The sequence below is a fragment of the Oncorhynchus clarkii genome, chromosome 27 (assembly GCF_045791955.1).
Source record: "Oncorhynchus clarkii lewisi isolate Uvic-CL-2024 chromosome 27, UVic_Ocla_1.0, whole genome shotgun sequence".
Taxonomy (NCBI): Eukaryota; Metazoa; Chordata; class Actinopteri; order Salmoniformes; family Salmonidae; genus Oncorhynchus; species Oncorhynchus clarkii.
Genome location: NC_092173.1, coordinates 15,994,682 through 16,016,482, shown reverse-complemented (window position 1 = coordinate 16,016,482; position 21,801 = coordinate 15,994,682). Strand labels below are relative to the sequence as shown.

Here is a 21,801-nt window from a genome sequence, read left to right as displayed (position 1 = left end):
GAGGTAAGAGAGAGAGATTAGGTTCAGCCGGGACTGCAGGGCTCTTTGTTTCTCCTCTGTCTCTATACCATGGCCTACTAGTCTGCCAATACATTTGCAGTAAAAATGTTGAGGTTGTTTGCTCAACCCACAATGTAATGGAGAAGCTAGTTCTTGGTCAGAATCCTAGTTCTCTGGTGTAGATGAGAAAGTAAAAAACATGATTGATCTGGTCCTGTTTTTTCTAATACCTCAGACATTATCCTAACTTCAATTGCACACAGTCTGATCTGAAAATCAATTCCTCTCATTGATAAGGATGTTCTTGTCAAGATGTTACATTCCACATGAATACTTTCCCTGGGCTCTGTACTCGAGTACCAGACAGGTATTACCACACTAAGCTCCCTAAGTAATTGATGCCTTTTATAACAGAACAACTACTACTGGATCTGAATTCTACTAAAATAAAATGAGGGGTAAATAAATGAAAGGAATATTAACTTTAGACAACGCAGAGTAGAGATGGGGAGAGGAGAGGATGAGATGGGGAGAGGATGGAGAGAGGAGGGATGGGGAGAGGAGGGGACAATAGAGAGGAGGGATGGGGAGAGGAGAGGATGAGGAGAGGATGGTGAGAGTAGGGATGGGGAGAGGAGGGATGGGGAGAGGAGAGGATGGGGAGAGGAGGGATGAGGAGAGAAGTGGACAATAGAGAGGAGGGATGGGGAGAGGATGGAGAGAGGAGGGATGTGGAGAGGAGAGGACAATAGAGAGGAGAGGATGGGGAGAGAAGTGGATGGGGAGAGGAGAGGACAATAGAGAGGAGGGATGTGGAGAGGATGAGGAGAGGACAATAGAGACGAGGGATGAGGAGAGGATGGGGAGAGGAGGGATGGGGAGAGGATGGGGAGAGGAGGGATGGGGAGAGGAGAGGACAATAGAGAGGAGGGATGGAGAGGGGAGGGATTGGGAGAGGAGGGATGTGGAGAGGACAATAGAGAGGAGGGATCGGGAGAGGACAATAGAGAGGAGGGATGAGGAGAGTTGGGGAGAGGAGGGATGGGGAGAGGATGAGGAGAGGACAATAGAGAGGAGGGATGGGGAGAGGAGAGGATGAGGAGAGGACAATAGAGGAGGGATGGGGAGAGGAGAGGATGAGGAGAGGACAATAGAGAGGAGGGATGAGGAGAGGATGGGGAGAGGAGGGATGGGGAGAGAAGAGGATGAGGAGAGGACAATAGAGAGGAGGGATGAGGAGAGGATGTGGAGAGGAGGGATGGGGAGAGGAGGGATGGGGAGAGGAGAGGATGAGGAGAGGACAATAGAGAGGAAGGATGGGGAGAGGATGGAGGGATGGGGAGAGGAGGGATGTGGAGAGGACAATAGAGAGGAGGGATGGGGAGAGGATGGGAAGAGGGATGGGGAGAGGAGAGGATGGGAAGAGAAGGGATGGGGAGAGGAGGGATGGGGAGAGGAGAGGATGAGGAGAGGACAATAGAGAGGAGGGATGGGGAGAGGATGGGAAGAGGAGAGATGGGGAGAGGAGAGGATGGGAAGAGGAGGGATGGGGAGAGGAGAGGATGGGGAGAGGAGAGGACAATAGAGAGGAGGGATGGGGAGAGTATGGGAGAGGAGGGATGGGAGTGGATAGGGAGAGGAGAGGAAAGGACAATAGAGAGGAGAGGATGGGGAGAGGAGAGGACAATAGAGAGGAGGGATGTGGAGAGGAGGGATAGGGAGAGGATAGGGAGAGGAGAGGATGGGGAGAGGAGAGGACAATAGAGAGGAGGTGTGGGGAGAGGAGAGGACAATGGAGAGGAGGGATGGAGAGAGGAGAGGATGAGAAGAGGAGGGATGGGGAGAGGATGAGGAGAGGAGAGGATGGGGAGAGGAGAGGACAATAGAGAGGGGGGATGGGGAGAGGAAAGGATGGGGAGAGGAGATAATGGGGAGAGGACAATAGAGAGGAGGGATGGGGAGAGGAGGGATGGGGAGAGAAGAGGACAATAGAGAGGAGGGATGGGGAGAGGAGGGATGGGGAGAGAAGAGGACAATAGAGAGGAGGGATGGGGAGAGGATGGGGAGAGGAGAGGATGGGGAAAAGGAGAGGATGGGGAGAGGATGGACGAGGAGAGGAGAGGAGGGATGGGGAGAGGAGAGGAGAGGAGGGATGGGGAGAGGAGAGGATAGAAAAAGAGGAGAGGAGATGGGAGGCAGAGGAGGAGAGGAGACGAGAGAGAAGAGATGAAGGGAGGGAGAGAAGGGAGGAAAGGAGAGGGGGAGAGGGGAAGCAGAGGAGATGGTGGGGAAGGAATAGGAGAGGAAAGGAGAGAGGACCCGTGCAGTATGTTGAACCCAGGTTGTCTGTTCAGTGTACAACAGTGTGAACACGGTCTATATTTAGCAGGAGGTTGTTTCTGTAAACTCTTTATAGGAATCAGTTATCTGAACAGCTTGGCCATTGAACCACATCAGATTACTCAATACTCCCCCCCCCCCCCCCCCCTCTCGCCCTCTTTCTCTCTCACCCTATTTCTCTCTCACCCTATTTCTCTCTCACCCTCTTTCTATCTCACCCTCTTTCTCTCTCCCCCTCTTTCTCTCTCCCCCTCTTTCTCTCTCACCCTCTTTCTCTCTCACCCTCTTTCTCTCTCACACTCTTTCTCTCTCACCCTCTTTCTCTCTCACCCTCTTTCTCTCTCACACTCTTTCTCTCTCACCCTCTTTCTCTCTCACCCTCTTTCTCTCTCACCCTCTTTCTTTCTCACGTTCTTTCACGCTCTCTCTTTTGCTAGATCTGCTATTAGTTCTTTTTTTTCTTTCTTTTTCTTCTGTTACTTCTGTTACCTGGAGAGTTTCTGACCCTATTTTATGCATGTCTGCCTCCATGCCCACCAATCAAGATGCAGCCTCTGTACAGTGTGTTCTCTGTATGTATCACATGCTACTTCCTGTTGAGCTTCAAGAATATAAATATTGATTGTTGGGTGATCGGTACAGTATGCCTCTTCCCCTCCACTTTCCAACCAACATTGGATTTTACATTACAACTCCAATACCCTCACAGTCTCTTAGAGGAAAAAGCCTCCCCTCTCTTACTGAACTAGCAATCATGCCTGTTAATCTCATACCCCCTCTCTCTTGTCCCTTCCCCTCCATTCCTCCTCTCCCCTCCCTCTCCCTCCCCTCCCTCTCCTCTCCAGCTGGTGGGGGGTGAGTTTGACCTGGAGCAGAACTTCATCATAGCGGCAGCAGAGAGCCTGGGCTGTGTAGTAGAGCTGTTGGAGCACTGTGATGTGACCTGCCAGGCTGAGGTGTGGTCCATGTTCACAGCCATCCTCAGGAAGAGTGTCCGCAACCTCCAGACCAGCACTGAGGTGGGCCTCATAGAGCAGCTGCTGCTGAAGATGAGCTCCGTTGACGACATGATCGCAGGTAAAGGAACATACGCAAGCAGGCACACACACACACACACACACACACACACACACACACACACACACACACACACACACACACACACACACACACACACACACACACACACACAGAGAATACATAGTCCATAGAGCTTGTTCCATGGCCAGTTGCCTGCAGTACAGTAAAGTACCCACTACAGAGTTCTGGGTGGATGGATGTGGATTAAGTTAATATTTTAAGCTATTGAAATTCCTATGGCTTAAAGGAGAGGAAAGATTGAAAAGAGAAAATGTCATTAGTCACAGTGCGTTTTATAATGAGACTGAGTGGCATTTTATAGGATTTTATTTTCAGAGGGTAAGCTAATAGCATGGAATTTTCTTTTTTAATTCTGTTGTGAATATGAGGGCATGTTTCTATTGTGAATTGTTTACAGTAAATAATGAAACCCTATCTGCCGGTGAAGTACCAACTCAACACTGTGTGTGTGTGTGTGTGTCTGTAGACCTGCTGGTGGATATGTTAGGAGTGCTGGCCAGCTACAGCATCACAGTGAAGGAGCTCAAATTGCTGTTCAGTATGCTAAGGGGAGACCGAGAACTCTGGGTAAGTTGTAGGAGTAGAGGACTCTGGGTTAGTCATGGGAGGAGAAGGACTTGGGGTTTAGATTCACCTGTTGTATTTGATGAACATGGTTCATATATTCTCAATCACTTCCTTACATCTCCTCTCTGTCTCTTCCCTCGTCTCTTCTCTCTTCCCTTTATGTCCCTTCATGTCTCCTCTCTGTCTATTCCCTCGTTTCTTCTCTCTTCCCTTTGTCCCTTCATATCTCCTCTCTGCCTCTTCCCTCATCTCTTCCCTCGTCTCTTCTCTCTTCCCTTTGTCCCTTCATGTCTCCTCTCTGTCTATTCCCTCGTCTCTTCTCTCTTCCCTTTGTCCCTTCATATCTCCTCTCTGTCTCTTCCCTCATCTCTTCCCTCGTCTCTTCTCTCTTCCCTTTGTCCCTTCATGTCTCCTCTCTGTCTCTTCCCTCGTCTCTTCTCTCTTCCCTTTGTCCCTTCATATCTCCTCTCTGTCTCTTCCCTCGTCTCTTCCCTCATCTCTTCTCTCTTCCCTTTATGTCCCTTCATGTCTCCTCTCTGTCTATTCCCTCGTCTCTTCTCTCTTCCCTTTGTCCCTTCATGTCTCCTCTCTGTCTCGTCCCTCATCTCTTCTCTCTTCCCTTTATGTCCCTTCATGTCTCCTCTCTGTCTATTCCCTCGTCTCTTCTCTCTTCCCTTTGTCCCTTCATGTCTCCTCTCTGTCTCGTCCCTCGTCTCTTCTCTCTTCCCTTTGTCCCTTCATATCTCCTCTCTGTCTCTTCCCTCATCTCTTCCCTCGTCTCTTCTCTCTTCCCTTTGTCCCTTCATGTCTCCTCTCTGTCTCTTCCCTCGTCTCTTCCCTCGTCTCTTCTCTCTTCCCTTTGTCCCTTCATGTCTCCTCTCTGTCTCTTCCCTCGTCTCTTCCCTCATCTCTTCTCTCTTCCCTTTGTCCCTTCATGTCTCCTCTCTGTCTCTTCCCTCGTCTCTTCCCTCGTTTCTTCTCTCTTCCCTTTGTCCCTTCATGTCTCCTCTCTGTCTCTTCCCTCGTCTCTTCTCTCTTCCCTTTGTCCCTTCATGTCTCCTCTCTGTCTCTTCCCTCGTCTCTTCCCTCGTCTCTTCCCTCGTCTCTTCCCTCGTCTCTTCTCTCTTCCCTTTATGTCCCTTCATGTCTCCTCTCTGTCTCCTCCCTCCATCTCTTTGCTCTCTTCTCCCTCCATCTTTCCTCCACCTCTCCTCCTTTTATCTCATCTCTCTCCCCTCCCTTCTTCTTCCCCCTTCTCCTCCCTCTATCTCTTCTCGCTCTCTTCTCTCCATCTCTCTCCATCTCTTTCCTCTCTCCTACAACCATCTCTCCTCTTCAGCCGAGGCATGCAGTGAAGCTGCTGTCTGTTCTGAACCAGATGCCTCAGAGACACGGTCCAGACACTTTCTTCAACTTCCCCGGACGCAGTGCTGCGGTAAGACTTTATTTACACTCTGGACTGGGCTGGGCCGGTAAAATATTATGTTTGGTTTGTGTGAAGAGCTGAAAATAGTTATACATAAACTGTAGTTATCTGTCACTGTTCTATAATATGTTGAATATTTGTTACATTATTCGGTTTAGAGATTACTCTTCCTCTGACATCTATGATAAGTATCTCTCTCTCTCCCCTTCTCTCTCCCTCTCTCTCTCTCTTTCCTTTCTCACTCCAGGCCATAGCGCTGCCTCCCATTGCTAAGTGGCCTTACCAGAATGGCTTCACTCTCAACACCTGGTTCAGAATGGACCCTCTAAACAACATCAATGTAGACAAAGACAAACCATATCTCTACTGGTGAGTAGAACATATAAACCATATCTCTACTGGTGGGTAGAACATATAAACCATATCTCTACTGGTGAGTAGAACATATAAACCATATCTCTACTGGTGAGTAGAACATATAAACCATATCTCTACTGGTGAGTAGAACATATAAACCATATCTCTACTGGTGAGTAGAACATATAAACCATATCTCTACTGGTGAGTAGAACATATAAACCATATCTCTACTGGTGAGTAGAACATATAAACCATATCTCTACTGGTGAGTAGAACATATAAACCATATCTCTACTGGTGAGTAGAACATATAAACCATATATCCACTGGTGAGCTTATAAACCATGTCTTTACTGATTAATACACATGAAGCACTGGTACATAAACACAATTACAGATGATCAGTATCATTAGCAAAGCCAACCTGGTTGAAACCTCTGAGATCTAAGCTGTTGTCCTTTTAACCAGCACCCAAACAGTCCCCCCACCTGGTGTACTGACCCACTGGACAAAAACAGGTTCAATCAACATTGTTTTCAAATCATTTCAACAAGAAAATTATATGTGATGACGTTTCCAATCAGTTTTTGTCAGGTTGTGCACAACTGGTATAGAAGTCAGGTGCAAGAGAGCAGAGAGTTGTGATCAGGTGCACACTTTATTTGGTAGAAGCAAACAACAGACGGACGCAACTGTGTCCAACAAACCTCCAGCCAAAGGCAAAAGTGCAAAGACAGTCACAATGATGCAAATGTTTAACAATTAAACACACCACGGGTTAAACACGGTACCCGGGGGAAAACCAGCCTGGCGCGTCACACAAAACACGTAACAAAACAATCCCACACAAAGACATGGGGGGAACAGAGGGAATATATATGTAGTGTGATTAGGGAATGTAAACCAGGTGTGGGGGGAAACAAGACAAAACAAATGGAACAATGAAAAGTGGAGCGGCGATGGCTAGAAGACCGGTGACGTCGGCCGCCGAACGCCGCGCGAACAAGGAGTTGTGACAGTTTTCTAACATGGAAAACTGATTGGATTTGCAAAAAATCATTAACATTGGGGAATTTCATATTTTTTTCACCCAACATTCAACCTTTTTTATTTTCATGTTCAAATCAAAACTAGACGTTGAACTGACGTCTGACCTGTGGGGAACCAGTAGCTCTAGTGTTTGACGTCTGACCTGTGGGGAACCAGTAACTCTAGTGTTTGACGTCTGACCTGTGGGGAACCAGTAACTCTAGTGTTTGACGTCTGACCTGTGGGGAACCAGTAACTCTAGTGTTTGATGTCTGACCTGTGGGGAACCAGTAACTCTAGTGTTTGATGTCTGACCTCTGGGGAACCAGTAACTCTAGTGTTTGATGTCTGACCTGTGGGGAACCAGTAACTCTAGTGTTTGACTTCTGACCTGTGGGGAACCAGTAACTCTAGTGTTTGACGTCTGACCTCTGGGGAACCAGTAACTCTAGTGTTTGACGTCTGACCTCTGGGGAACCAGTAACTCTAGTGTTTGATGTCTGACCTGTGGGGATCCAGTAACTCTAGTGTTTGATGTCTGACCTGTGGGGAACCAGTAACTCTAATGTGTGACCTCTGACCTTCCCTCGAAATATGTAAGCAGATTATGACCACAAGTTGTTTTTCATTTCATTCACTTTTCAAGGTTTCAAGTTCATAATCAGCTCTGTCTGAGGACTCATTCCTCCTGATGATGTAGTGCAGTATAATGTCTTTAGGAGAAACGAGTCCTGAGTAGAGTAATTAAAACCAGCCCAGGTCTGAACTGTGGAGACTGGTACAAGCTAGTGTGTGTGTGTGTATACAGGCTGGGATCAGAAGCAGGCTGTAGAGGGAGGTACAGAGAAAGGTTATATGGGCTGTAAGGGGGAGGTACCACAGTAATGACTATTAATGTAGATTCTAATGTCTGGCCACCACAGCCCATGTCTGGTAGAGGATTGTGGGTAATTAACAAAGAGATCAATAGCCTCAAGAGGAGAGTTTATATACCACTACTCCAGATAGATAGGGAGAGGAGTCCCTAAAGAGGAGGAGAGGAGGGGAGTAGAGGACTGAGAGGAACATTGAGACGGGAGAGGAGGGAGGAGATGAAAAGGAGAGGAGCGGAGAGGAACAGCTTGGGAGAATGAGAGAGGGAGTGGCAGAGAATAAGAGAGTTAGTGGTGGATAGAGGGCGAGGTAAAGAGAGGCATGACCAGAGTGGAAAGAGAATTAATTAGTCAGTTACTAATTAACAATAGTTACTATCATTGTCCTTCTGGTGTGGATAGTGTTTGGTTGACATAAGCCTGATAGATAATCAGGTAGAATAAGAGAGGGAGTGGTGGAGAGAGGGCGAGGTAAAGAGAGGGATGACCAGAGTGGAAAGGGAATTAATTAGTCAGTTACTAATTAACAATAGTTACTATCATTGTCCTTCTGGTGTGGATAGTGTTCTGGTTGACATAAACCTGATAGATACAAGATAATCATACCTCCAGTGAGAGAAAGGCATTCTTTTTCCTGAGTATCTACAATGTGAAACATCAAATCGAGAGAGACAATCTGAAATTAGAAATGTAATGTTCGCACCTCGTAATTTTGATATTGTTTCTTTTGCAGCTTTCGCACCAGTAAAGGAATCGGCTACTCTGCACATTTCGTGGGCAACTGTCTGATCGTGACATCGCTGAAGTCTAAAGGCAAAGGCTTCCAGCACTGTGTCAAATATGACTTTCAACCTAGGAAGGTAAGAGGTGCTTTGGTGGACTTCACTGTGCTTGCTTAATTATACAATTTCAAACCGGTACCAGAACCCAGGACCTCTGCCTTGCAAACACACGCGACTGCCCTGCTGAAACGTTCTTAGACACTTGCGCCAACGAAACGCTAGCAGTTCGGCCGTGCAAGTGGAGACTACAAGGGTGACCAGGTTTCATCTGTTACCCTGGTAGTGATCAGTGATCAATGGTCAGTGTGCTTACACCAGCCTACAAGTCACATAGCTGATGATCAGTAGAGGGCTCATGCAGCAGTGTGCAGGTCCCATATGTGATTGAGGTGGGGCTGATAGAATAGGATCATCAGTCTGCTGCTCTATAGGACTGTATGGATGTGGCCTGACCACCAGCCTGTTGCCATGTGAGTACTATCAGTAGTACTCTGTAGTTATATGTATTAAGCGTTTTAGGCTGTGTTTACACAGCCACCCTGTCCAAATCAGATTTTCTCTCTGTATCCAATCTTTTCTTCTGACTGTCCACACTCAATGTGACCCATATCAGATTTGCGCATTCACACTGATGTAGCCTCTGAAGTAGCACATAGAGGCAATGCTAATTTCCTGTTACTGTTCCTTTAAATGTGTCACACTGCTTTGCTTTATCTTGGCCAGGTCACAGTTGCAAATGAGAACTTGTTCTCAACTAGCCAACCTGGTTAAATAAAGGTGAAATAAAAAATTAAAAATGTTGGGGTGGTGGTCATGGGGTTGGGGTGGTGGTCATGGTTCAGCAAGTCTTAAGTCTTAGTCTTAATCTCTAGATGAGATTCCATGTAGTTTTGTGCTGTTTACACATTAGGGAAAAGATCCGATAGGCATCAGAAATGCAAATCATTGGCAAAAGACCTGAATTGGGCTGCCTGTGTCAACGCAGCCTCCAAGTAGGAGAGCTGATCTAAGATCAGTGCTGATCTAGAATACAGGTAATCTTATTCATTGTGATCTAAAAGCTTCATCAGTCCTAAATCAGCACTGAGATGCTTAATGCATACAGCCTCTGGCATATAACAGTGACAGCATCTTAATACAACTTTAGAAGATCTTTACAGCAAACCTAGTATACCTGTGGTTTGGGAAATGCATGTTGTATATGGAGTACTGAATTCTGCTGTGTTGGTTCAGTACATGTCATAATATACCATATACAAGGTGAGCCGTTTGACTTTATTAACAGATCATCGTGGACAGAAAATGCAGCGCAATTGTTAGGATAGACAAACATCTGTCATAACAAAACACTCCAAAACAAGCCTAGCCAGTAGCTGACAGTGCCTCCATTCTCTACAGACCAGGGAGAGAGAGAACATCATAACCTGTTCTGTTTAACACTCTCACAGGGACCTCCTCACAGGAACAGCTGGCTGTGCCCTGAGATGAGATGAGAGTGTAGAGAGGAATGATAATGTAGCTTGGGATGTCTGACACCCTACCTGCCTCTGTCCCAGTAGAGATAACAGGCTGGTTCAAGGCTGCTCTCAGTCATTTAAAGCCTTCGGTTAAACAGCTGTCAGTAACAATGATGTGTCTGACATGGCACCCTATTCTGTACATAGTGCAACACTATATAAGGAAATAAGTTCCCCCTCTTGTCCTCTCCTCTCTGCACCAGGTCAACGTTTCTAGTAGTGAAGTCATCAGTGGTCATTAAAGTAGAGGACAGACTTTGATCTAAAGATATCCTCAAATCAATGATCTGCTCTCCTGGTGGTTCAAAGTGATCTTAAAGAGGGCATTGGCTCTTAATCGTCAACTGGAGTAATCTGATCCACTCTGCCGTAGTCATGTTGATGGTGTGTTTACATCCTGTTGATCTGCAGTAGATCAACATAGTGAGGGTTTCAGCTGTAACTGCTTCATTTAAAGCCCTTACGTTGAGATGATCCGTGTACAGGTTAGATTTTCAAATGTATCAGAGAACCGCCTTGTGGATAACTCTATGGTCTGGAATACTGTGTTATCTATACCATGCAGAATGTATGGATAACTATATGGTCTGGAATACTGTGTTATCTATACCATGCAGAATGTATGGATAACTCTATGGTCTGGAATACTGTGTTATCTATACCATGCAGAATGTATGGATAACTATATGGTCTGGAATACTGTGTTATCTATACCATGCAGAATGTATGGATAACTCTATGGTCTGGAATACTGTGTTATCTATACCATGCAGAATGTATGGATAACTCTATGGTCTGGAATACTGTGTTATCTATACCATGCAGTAGGTTTGTGTTACAGGTCTGTGTCTCTGCAATATGTATGAGGTCAGAGCTACTGAATCACATGATCCTATTTGGTCTCTAGATGATCTGGGTGATTGCAATGCAAACACAATAGGCTGTGTTTAAAACCCTGTTCATACAGTGGGATTGAATGGGTTGTAGTTGCTAGTGTTATTATGTGTGGAGCTGCACACTAACTCACTCACTCACTCACTCAGTCTCTCTCTCTCTCTCTCTCTCTCTCTCTCTCTCTCTCTCTCTCTCTAACTCTCTCTCCTCTGTGTTTCAGTGGTACATGATCAGCCTCGTCCATATCTACAACCGCTGGAGGAACAGTGAGATCCGTTGCTACGTCAATGGTCAGCTGGTCTCCTATGGCGACATGGCCTGGCACGTCAACACCAGCGATGTGAGAATGCTCCTCATTGCTGATTGGTTGTTTGATGCTTGATTGATTGACTGACTCTCCTGTCACTACTTATTCCTGATGTGAGGCCTCTACAAGGTCGTGTTCAGTACGGCAAAGAGGCACATTTTGAACAGCTTTGAAACATTTCTTATTGGACAAGTGGAACTATAATCTATTTCACTCTGTTTTCACCTGTTTTCGTCGCCACTGAACACAGCCGTGGTGGTAGTAATATGTGTGGTTGTGATGGTTGTGTTGTGATATATGTGGTTGTGATGGTTGTGTCTGTGATATTTGTGGTTGTGATTGTTGGGATGTTTGTGGTTGTGGTGTTTGTGTATGTAATGTTTGTGGCTGCAAGTGCAGCATTTGATCACATGCCACAGTTTGAAATCCTCCGAGCCTGAGGCTCTGGTCAAAAGTAGTGCACTATATAGGGAACAGGGTGCCATTTGGGGCACACACCAGAGATGCATAAATCCTCTGTGGTGCTCATTGAGTTTCAGCGCCTTGGCAGAGTTTACTCTTGGGAGCAGAGCTGCATTTTTCAAAGCTCCCATTTGAATAACCATTTATCAGTGAGATGTTTGAAGAGAGGAAGCCTATCTACATAGTTAGGGATGGTGCTATCTACAGAGTTAGGATGGTGCTATCTACAGAGTTAGGGATGGTGCTATCTGCAGAGTTAGGGATGGTGCTATCTACAGAGTTAGGATGGTGCGATCTACAGAGTTAGGGATGGTGCTATCAGCAGAGTTAAGGTTGGTGCTATCTACAGAGTTAGGGATGGTGCAATCTACAGAGTTAAGGATGGTGCTATCTACAGAGTTAGGGATGGTGCTATCTGCAGAGTTAGGGATGGTGCTATCTACAGAGTTAGGATGGTGCGATCTACAGAGTTAGGGATGGTGCTATCAGCAGAGTTAAGGTTGGTGCTATCTACAGAGTTAGGGATGGTGCTATCTACAGAGTTAGGGATGGTGCTATCTACAGAGTTAGGGATGGTGCTATCTGCAGAGTTAGGGATGGTGCTATCTACAGAGTTAGGGATGGTGTTATCTACAGAGTTAGGGATGGTGCTATCTACAGAGTTAGGGATGGTGCTATCTACAGAGTTAAGGATGGTGCTATCTGCAGAGTTAAGGATGGTGCTATCTGCAGAGTTAGGGATGGTGCTATCTGCATAGTTGATGTTGGTGCTATCTACAGAGTTAGGGATGGTGTTATCTACAGAGTTAGGGATGGTGTTATCTACAGAGTTAGGGATGGTGCGATCTACTGTGTTAGGATGGTGCGATCTACAGAGTTAGGGATGGTGCTATCTACAGAGTTAGGGATGGTGTTATCTACAGAGTTAAGGATGGTGCTATCTGCAGAGTTAGGGATGGTGCTATCTGCAGAGTTAGGATGGTGCTATCTACAGAGTTAGGGATGGTGCTATCTACAGAGTTATGGATGGTGTTATCTACAGAGTTAAGGATGGTGCTATCTGCAGAGTTAGGATGGTGCTATCTACAGAGTTAAGAATAGTGCTATCTACAGAGTTAGGGATGGTGTTATCTACAGAGTTAGGGATGGTGTTATCTACAGAGTTAGGGATGGTGTTATCTACAGAGTTAGGGATGGTGTTATCTACAGAGTTAGGGATGGTGCTATCTACAGAGTTAAGGATGGTGCTATCTGCAGAGTTAGGGATGGTGCTATCTACAGAGTTAGGGATGGTGCGATCTACAGAGTTAGGGATGGTGCTATCAGCAGAGTTAAGGTTGGTGCTATCTACAGAGTTAGGGATGGTGCAATCTACAGAGTTAAGGATGGTGCTATCTACAGAGTTAGGGATGGTGCTATCTGCAGAGTTAGGGATGGTGCTATCTACAGAGTTAGGATGGTGCGATCTACAGAGTTAGGGATGGTGCTATCAGCAGAGTTAAGGTTGGTGCTATCTACAGAGTTAGGGATGGTGCAATCTACAGGGTTAAGGATGGTGCTATCTACATAGTTAGGGATGGTGCTATCTACAGAGTTAGGATGGTGCGATCTACAGAGTTAGGGATGGTGCTATCTACAGAGTTAGGGATGGTGTTATCTACAGAGTTAAGGATGGTGCTATCTGCAGAGTTAGGGATGGTGCTATCTGCAGAGTTAGGATGGTGCTATCTACAGAGTTAGGGATGGTGCTATCTACAGAGTTATGGATGGTGTTATCTACAGAGTTAAGGATTGTGTTATCTACAGAGTTAGGGATGGTACTATCTACTGAGTTAGGGATGGTGCAATCTACAGAGTTAAGGATGGTGCTATCTACAGAGTTAGGGATGGTGCTATCTGCAGAGTTAGGGATGGTGCTATCTACAGAGTTAGGATGGTGCGATCTACAGAGTTAGGGATGGTGCTATCTACAGAGTTAAGGATGGTATTATCTACAGAGTTAAGGATGGTGCTATCTACAGAGTTAGGGATGGTGCGATCTACAGAGTTAGGGATGGTGCTATCTGCAGAGTTAAGGATGGTGCTATCTGCAGAGTTAGGGATGGTGCTATCTGCAGAGTTAGGATGGTGCTATCTACATAGTTAGGGATGGTGCTATCTAAAGAGTTATGGATGTTGTTATCTACAGAGTTAAGGATGGTGCTATCTGCAGAGTTAGGGATGGTGCTATCTGCAGAGTTAGGATGGTGCTATCTACAGAGTTAAGAATGGTGCTATCTACAGAGTTAGGGATGGTGTTATCTACAGAGTTAGGGATGGTGTTATCTACAGAGTTAAGGATTGTGTTATCTACAGAGTTAAGGATTGTGTTATCTACAGAGTTAGGGATGGTGCTATCTACAGAGTTAAGGATGGTGCTATCTGCAGAGTTAGGGATGGTGCTATCTACAGGGTTAAGGATGGTGCTATCTGCAGAGTTAAGGTTGGTGCTATCTGCAGAGTTAAGGTTGGTGCTATCTGCAGAGTTAGGGATGGTGCTATCTACAGAGTTAAGGATGGTGCTATCTACAGAGTTATGGTGCTATCTGCAGAGTTAGGGATGGTGCTATCTACAGAGTTAAGGATGGTGCTATCTGCAGAGTTAAGGATGGTGCTATCTGCAGAGTTAAGGATGGTGCTATCTGCAGAGTTAAGGTTGGTGCTATCTGCAGAGTTAGGGATGGTGATATCTGCAGAGTTAGGGATGGTGTTATCTACAGAGTTAAGGATGGTGCTATCTGCAGAGTTAGGGATGGGGCTATCTACAGAGTTAAGGATGGTGCTGTCTGCAGAGTTAAGGTTGGTGCTATCTGCAGAGTTAGGGATGGTGCTATCTACAGTGTTAGGGATGGTGCTATCTACAGAGTTAGGGATGGTGCTATCTACAGAGTTGTGGATGGTGCTATCTACAGAGTTAGGATGGTGCGATCTACAGAGTTAGGGATGGTGCTATCTACAGAGTTAGGGATGGTGCTATCTACAGAGTTAGGGATGGTGTTATCTACAGAGTTAAGGATGGTGCTATCTGCAGAGTTAGGGATGGTGCTATCTGCAGAGTTAGGATGGTGCTATCTACAGAGTTAGGGATGGTGCTATCTACAGAGTTATGGATGGTGTTATCTACAGAGTTAAGGATGGTGCTATCTGCAGAGTTAGGGATGGTGCTATCTGCAGAGTTAGGATGGTGCTATCTACAGAGTTAAGAATAGTGCTATCTACAGAGTCAGGGATGGTGTTATCTACAGAGTTAGGGATGGTGTTATCTACAGAGTTAGGGATGGTGTTATCTACAGAGTTAGGGATGGTGTTATCTACAGAGTTAGGGATGGTGTTATCTACAGAGTTAGGGATGGTGCTATCTACAGAGTTAAGGATGGTGCTATCTGCAGAGTTAAGGATGGTGCTATCTACAGAGTTAGGGATGGTGCGATCTACAGAGTTAGGGATGGTGCTATCAGCAGAGTTAAGGTTGGTGCTATCTACAGAGTTAGGGATGGTGCAATCTACAGAGTTAAGGATGGTGCTATCTACAGAGTTAGGGATGGTGCTATCTGCAGAGTTAGGGATGGTGCTATCTACAGAGTTAGGATGGTGCGATCTACAGAGTTAGGGATGGTGCTATCTACAGAGTTAAGGATGGTGCGATCTACTGTGTTAGGATGGTGCGATCTACAGAGTTAGGGATGGTGCTATCTACAGAGTTAGGGATGGTGTTATCTACAGAGTTAAGGATGGTGCTATCTGCAGAGTTAGGGATGGTGCTATCTGCAGAGTTAGGATGGTGCTATCTACAGAGTTAGGATGGTGCTATCTACAGAGTTAAGAATAGTGCTATCTACAGAGTTAGGGATGGTGTTATCTACAGAGTTAGGGATGGTGTTATCTACAGAGTTAGGGATGGTGTTATCTACAGAGTTAGGGATGGTGTTATCTACAGAGTTAGGGATGGTGCTATCTACAGAGTTAAGGATGGTGCTATCTGCAGAGTTAGGGATGGTGCTATCTACAGAGTTAGGGATGGTGTTTTCTACAGAGTTAAGGATGGTATTATCTACAGAGTTAAGGATGGTGCTATCTACAGAGTTAGGGATGGTGCGATCTACAGAGTTAGGGATGGTGCTATCTGCAGAGTTAGGGATGGTGCTATCTGCAGAGTTAGGGATGGTGCTATCTGCAGAGTTAGGGATGATGAAATCTGCAGAGTTAGGATGGTGCTATCTACAGAGTTAGGGATGGTGCTATCTACAGAGTTAAGGATGGTGCTATCTGCAGAGTTAGGGATGGTGCTATCTACAGAGTTAAGGATGGTGCTATCTGCAGAGTTAAGGTTGGTGCTATCTGCAGAGTTAAGGTTGGTGCTATCTGCAGAGTTAGGGATGGTGCTATCTACAGAGTTAAGGATGGTGCTATCTGCAGAGTTAGGGATGGTGCTATCTACAGAGTTAAGGATGGTGCTATCTGCAGAGTTAAGGATGGTGCTATCTGCAGAGTTAAGGATGGTGCTATCTGCAGAGTTAAGGTTGGTGCTATCTGCAGAGTTAGGGATGGTGATATCTGCAGAGTTAGGGATGGTGTTATCTACAGAGTTAAGGATGGTGCTATCTGCAGAGTTAGGGATGGGGCTATCTACAGAGTTAAGAATGGTGCTATCTGCAGAGTTAAGGTTGGTGCTATCTTCAGAGTTAGGGATGGTGCTATCTACAGAGTTAGGGATGGTGGTATCTACAGAGTTAGGGATGGTGCTATCTACAGAGTTAGGGATGGTGCTATCTACAGAGTTAGGGATGGTGTTATCTACAGAGTTAGGGATGGTGCTATCTACAGAGTTAGGGATGGTGCTATCTACAGAGTTAAGGATGGTGCTATCTGCAGAGTTAAGGATGGTGCTATCTGCAGAGTTAGGGATGGTGCTATCTGCAGAGTTAATGTTGGTGCTATCTACAGAGTTAGGGATGGTGTTATCTACAGAGTTAGGGATGGTGCTATCTGCAGAGTTAGGGATGGTGTTATCTACAGAGTTAAGGATGGTGCTATCTGCAGAGTTAGGGATGGTGCTATCTGCAGAGTTAGGATGGTGCTATCTACAGAGTTAGGGATGGTGCTATCTACAGAGTTATGGATGGTGTTATCTACAGAGTTAAGGATGGTGCTATCTGCAGAGTTAGGGATGGTGCTATCTGCAGAGTTAGGATGGTGCTATCTACAGAGTTAAGAATAGTGCTATCTACAGAGTTAGGGATGGTGTTATCTACAGAGTTAGGGATGGTGTTATCTACAGAGTTAGGGATGGTGTTATCTACAGAGTTAGGGATGGTGTTATCTACAGAGTTAGGGATGGTGTTATCTACAGAGTTAGGGATGGTGCTATCTACAGAGTTAAGGATGGTGCTATCTGCAGAGTTAGGGATGGTGCTATCTACAGAGTTAAGGATGGTGCTATCTACAGAGTTAGGGATGGTGCGATCTACAGAGTTAGAGATGGTGCTATCAGCAGAGTTAAGGTTGGTGCTATCTACAGAGTTAGGGATGGTGCGATCTACAGTTAGGGATGGTGCTATCTGCAGAGTTAGGGATGGTGCTATCTACAGAGTTAAGGATGGTATTATCTACAGAGTTAAGGATGGTGCTATCTACAGAGTTAGGGATGGTGCTATCTACAGAGTTAGGGATGGTGCGATCTACAGAGTTAGGGATGGTGCTATCTACAGAGTTAGGGATGGTGCTATCTACAGAGTTGGGGATGGTGCTATCTACAGAGTTAGCACCATCCCTATCTGTAGAGTTAAGGATGGTGCTATCTGCAGAGTTAAGGATGGTGCTATCTGCAGAGTTAGGGATGGTGCTATCTGCAGAGTTAATGTTGGTGCTATCTGCAGAGTTAAGGTTGGTGCTATCTGTAGAGTTAGGGATGGTGCTATCTGTAGAGTTAGGGATGGTGCTATCTACAGAGTTAGGGATGGTGCTATCTACAGAGTTGGGGATGGTGCTGTCTACAGAGTTAGCACCATCCCTATCTGTAGAGTTAATGATGGTGCTATCTGCAGAGTTAGGGATGGTGTTATCTACAGAGTTAAGGGTGGTGCTATCTACAGAGTTAAGGGTGGTGCTATCTACAGAGTTCGGGATGGTGCTATCTACAGAGTTAGGGATGGTGCTATCTACAGAGTTAGGGATGGTGCTATCTACAGAGTTAGGGATGGTGCGATCTACAGAGTTAGGGATGGTGCTATCTACAGAGTTAAGGATGGTATTATCTACAGAGTTAAGGATGGTGCTATCTACAGAGTTAGGGATGGTGCGATCTACAGAGTTAGGGATGGTGCGATCTACAGAGTTAGGGATGGTGCTATCTACAGAGTTAGGGATGGTGCTATCTACAGTTAGGGATGGTGCTATCTGCAGAGTTAGGGATGGTGCTATCTACAGAGTTAAGGATGGTGCTATCTGCAGAGTTAGGGATGGTGCTATCTGCAGAGTTAGGATGGTGCTATCTACATAGTTAGGGATGGTGCTATCTAAAGAGTTATGGATGGTGTTATCTACAGAGTTAAGGATGGTGCTATCTGCAGAGTTAGGGATGGTGCTATCTGCAGAGTTAGGATGGTGCTATCTACAGAGTTAAGAATGGTGCTATCTACAGAGTTAGGGATGGTGTTATCTACAGAGTTAGGGATGGTGTTATCTACAGAGTTAAGGATTGTGTTATCTACAGAGTTAAGGATTGTGTTATCTACAGAGTTAGGGATGGTGCTATCTACAGAGTTAAGGATTGTGCTATCTGCAGAGTTAGGGATGGTGCTATCTACAGGGTTAAGGATGGTGCTATCTGCAGAGTTAAGGTTGGTGCTATCTGCAGAGTTAAGGTTGGTGCTATCTGCAGAGTTAGGGATGGTGCTATCTACAGAGTTAGGGATGGTGCTATCTACAGAGTTAGGGATGGTGCTATCTACAGAGTTAAGGATGGTGCTATCTACAGAGTTAGGGATGGTGCGATCTACAGAGTTAGGGATGGTGCTATCTGCAGAGTTAGGGATGGTGCTATCTGCAGAGTTAAGGATGGTGCTATCTGCAGAGTTAGGGATGGTGCTATCTGCAGAGTTAGGATGGTGCTATATACATAGTTAGGGATGGTGCTATCTAAAGAGTTATGGATGGTGTTATCTACAGAGTTAGGGATGGTGTTATCTACAGAGTTAAGGATTGTGTTATCTACAGAGTTAAGGATTGTGTTATCTACAGAGTTAGGGATGGTGCTATCTACAGAGTTAAGGATGGTGCTATCTGCAGAGTTAGGGATGGTGCTATCTACAGGGTTAAGGATGGTGCTATCTGCAGAGTTAAGGTTGGTGCTATCTGCAGAGTTAAGGTTGGTGCTATCTGCAGAGTTAGGGATGGTGCTATCTACAGAGTTAAGGATGGTGCTATCTGCAGAGTTAGGGATGGTGCTATCTACAGAGTTAAGGATGGTGCTATCTGCAGAGTTAAGGATGGTGCTATCTGCAGAGTTAAGGATGGTGCTATCTGCAGAGTTAAGGTTGGTGCTATCTGCAGAGTTAGGGATGGTGATATCTGCAGAGTTAGGGATGGTGTTATCTACAGAGTTAAGGATGGTGCTATCTGCAGAGTTAGGCATGGGGCTATCTACAGAGTTAAGGATGGTGCTATCTGCAGAGTTAAGGTTGGTGCTATCTGCAGAGTTAGGGATGGTGCTATCTACAGAGTTAGGGATGGTGCTATCTACAGAGTTAGGGATGGTGCTATCTGCAGAGTTAGGGATGGTGCTATCTACAGAGTTAGGGATGGTGTTATCTACAGAGTTAGGGATGGTGCTATCTACAGAGTTAGGGATGGTGCTATCTACAGAGTTAAGGATGGTGCTATCTGCAGAGTTAAGGATGGTGCTATCTGCAGAGTTAGGGATGGTGCTATCTGCAGAGTTAGGATGGTGCTATCTACAGAGTTAAGAATAGTGCTATCTACAGAGTTAGGGATGGTGTTATCTACAGAGTTAGGGATGGTGTTATCTACAGAGTTAGGGATGGTGTTATCTACAGAGTTAGGGATGGTGTTATCTACAGAGTTAGGGATGGTGTTATCTACAGAGTTAGGGATGGTGCTATCTACAGAGTTAAGGATGGTGCTATCTGCAGAGTTAAGGATGGTGCTATCTACAGAGTTAGGGATGGTGCGATCTACAGAGTTAGGGATGGTGCTATCAGCAGAGTTAAGGTTGGTGCTATCTACAGAGTTAGGGATGGTGCAATCTACAGAGTTAAGGATGGTGCTATCTACAGAGTTAGGGATGGTGCTATCTGCAGAGTTAGGGATGGTGCTATCTACAGAGTTAGGATGGTGCGATCTACAGAGTTAGGGATGGTGCTATCTACAGAGTTAAGGATGGTATTATCTACAGAGTTAAGGATGGTGCTATCTACAGAGTTAGGGATGGTGCGATCTACAGAGTTAGGGATGGTGCTATCTGCAGAGTTAGGGATGGTGCTATCTACAGAGTTAGGGATGGTGCGATCTACAGAGTTAGAGATGGTGCTATCAGCAGAGTTAAGGTTGGTGCTATCTACAGAGTTAGGGATGGTGCGATCTACAGAGTTAGGGATGGTGCTATCTACAGAGTTAGGGATGGTGCTATCTACAGAGTTGGGGATGGTGCTATCTACAGAGTTAGCACCATCCCTATCTGTAGAGTTAAGGATGGTGCTATCTGCAGAGTTAAGGATGGTGCTATCTGCAGAGTTAGGGATGGTGCTATCTGCAGAGTTAATGTTGGTGCTATCTGCAGAGTTAAGGTTGGTGCTATCTGTAGAGTTAGGGATGGTGCTATCTGTAGAGTTAGGGATGGTGCTATCTACAGAGTTAGGGATGGTGCTATCTACAGAGTTGGGGATGGTGCTGTCTACAGAGTTAGCACCATCCCTATCTGTAGAGTTAATGATGGTGCTATCTGCAGAGTTAGGGATGGTGTTATCTACAGAGTTAAGGGTGGTGCTATCTACAGAGTTAAGGGTGGTGCTATCTACAGAGTTCGGGATGGTGCTATCTACAGAGTTAGGGATGGTGCTATCTACAGAGTTAGGGATGGTGCTATCTACAGAGTTAGGGATGGTGCGATCTACAGAGTTAGGGATGGTGCTATCTACAGAGTTAAGGATGGTATTATCTACAGAGTTAAGGATGGTGCTATCTACAGAGTTAGGGATGGTGCGATCTACAGAGTTAGGGATGGTGCGATCTACAGAGTTAGGGATGGTGCTATCTACAGAGTTAGGGATGGTGCTATCTACAGTTAGGGATGGTGCTATCTGCAGAGTTAGGGATGGTGCTATCTACAGAGTTAAGGATGGTGCTATCTGCAGAGTTAGGGATGGTGCTATCTGCAGAGTTAGGATGGTGCTATCTACATAGTTAGGGATGGTGCTATCTAAAGAGTTATGGATGGTGTTATCTACAGAGTTAAGGATGGTGCTATCTGCAGAGTTAGGGATGGTGCTATCTGCAGAGTTAGGATGGTGCTATCTACAGAGTTAAGAATGGTGCTATCTACAGAGTTAGGGATGGTGTTATCTACAGAGTTAGGGATGGTGTTATCTACAGAGTTAAGGATTGTGTTATCTACAGAGTTAAGGATTGTGTTATCTACAGAGTTAGGGATGGTGCTATCTACAGAGTTAAGGATTGTGCTATCTGCAGAGTTAGGGATGGTGCTATCTACAGGGTTAAGGATGGTGCTATCTGCAGAGTTAAGGTTGGTGCTATCTGCAGAGTTAAGGTTGGTGCTATCTGCAGAGTTAGGGATGGTGCTATCTACAGAGTTAGGGATGGTGCTATCTACAGAGTTAGGGATGGTGCTATCTACAGAGTTAAGGATGGTGCTATCTACAGAGTTAGGGATGGTGCGATCTACAGAGTTAGGGATGGTGCTATCTGCAGAGTTAGGGATGGTGCTATCTGCAGAGTTAAGGATGGTGCTATCTGCAGAGTTAGGGATGGTGCTATCTGCAGAGTTAGGATGGTGCTATATACATAGTTAGGGATGGTGCTATCTAAAGAGTTATGGATGGTGTTATCTACAGAGTTAGGGATGGTGTTA

At 45.6% G+C, this 21,801-nt stretch overlaps 1 protein-coding gene across 1 annotated transcript in view; it reads left to right on the top strand.

Moving 5' to 3' along the window:
• LOC139385439 (neurobeachin-like) overlaps positions 1 to 21,801 on the top strand; it is a 346,644-nt gene that overhangs the window by 47,298 nt on the left and 277,545 nt on the right. The window contains exons 2-7 of the mRNA XM_071130488.1: positions 3,186 to 3,417; positions 3,908 to 4,008; positions 5,348 to 5,443; positions 5,682 to 5,803; positions 8,429 to 8,555; positions 11,109 to 11,228. Of these exons, the coding sequence (XP_070986589.1) occupies positions 3,186 to 3,417; positions 3,908 to 4,008; positions 5,348 to 5,443; positions 5,682 to 5,803; positions 8,429 to 8,555; positions 11,109 to 11,228 (798 nt within the window). The remainder of the gene's footprint in view (positions 1 to 3,185; positions 3,418 to 3,907; positions 4,009 to 5,347; positions 5,444 to 5,681; positions 5,804 to 8,428; positions 8,556 to 11,108; positions 11,229 to 21,801) is intronic.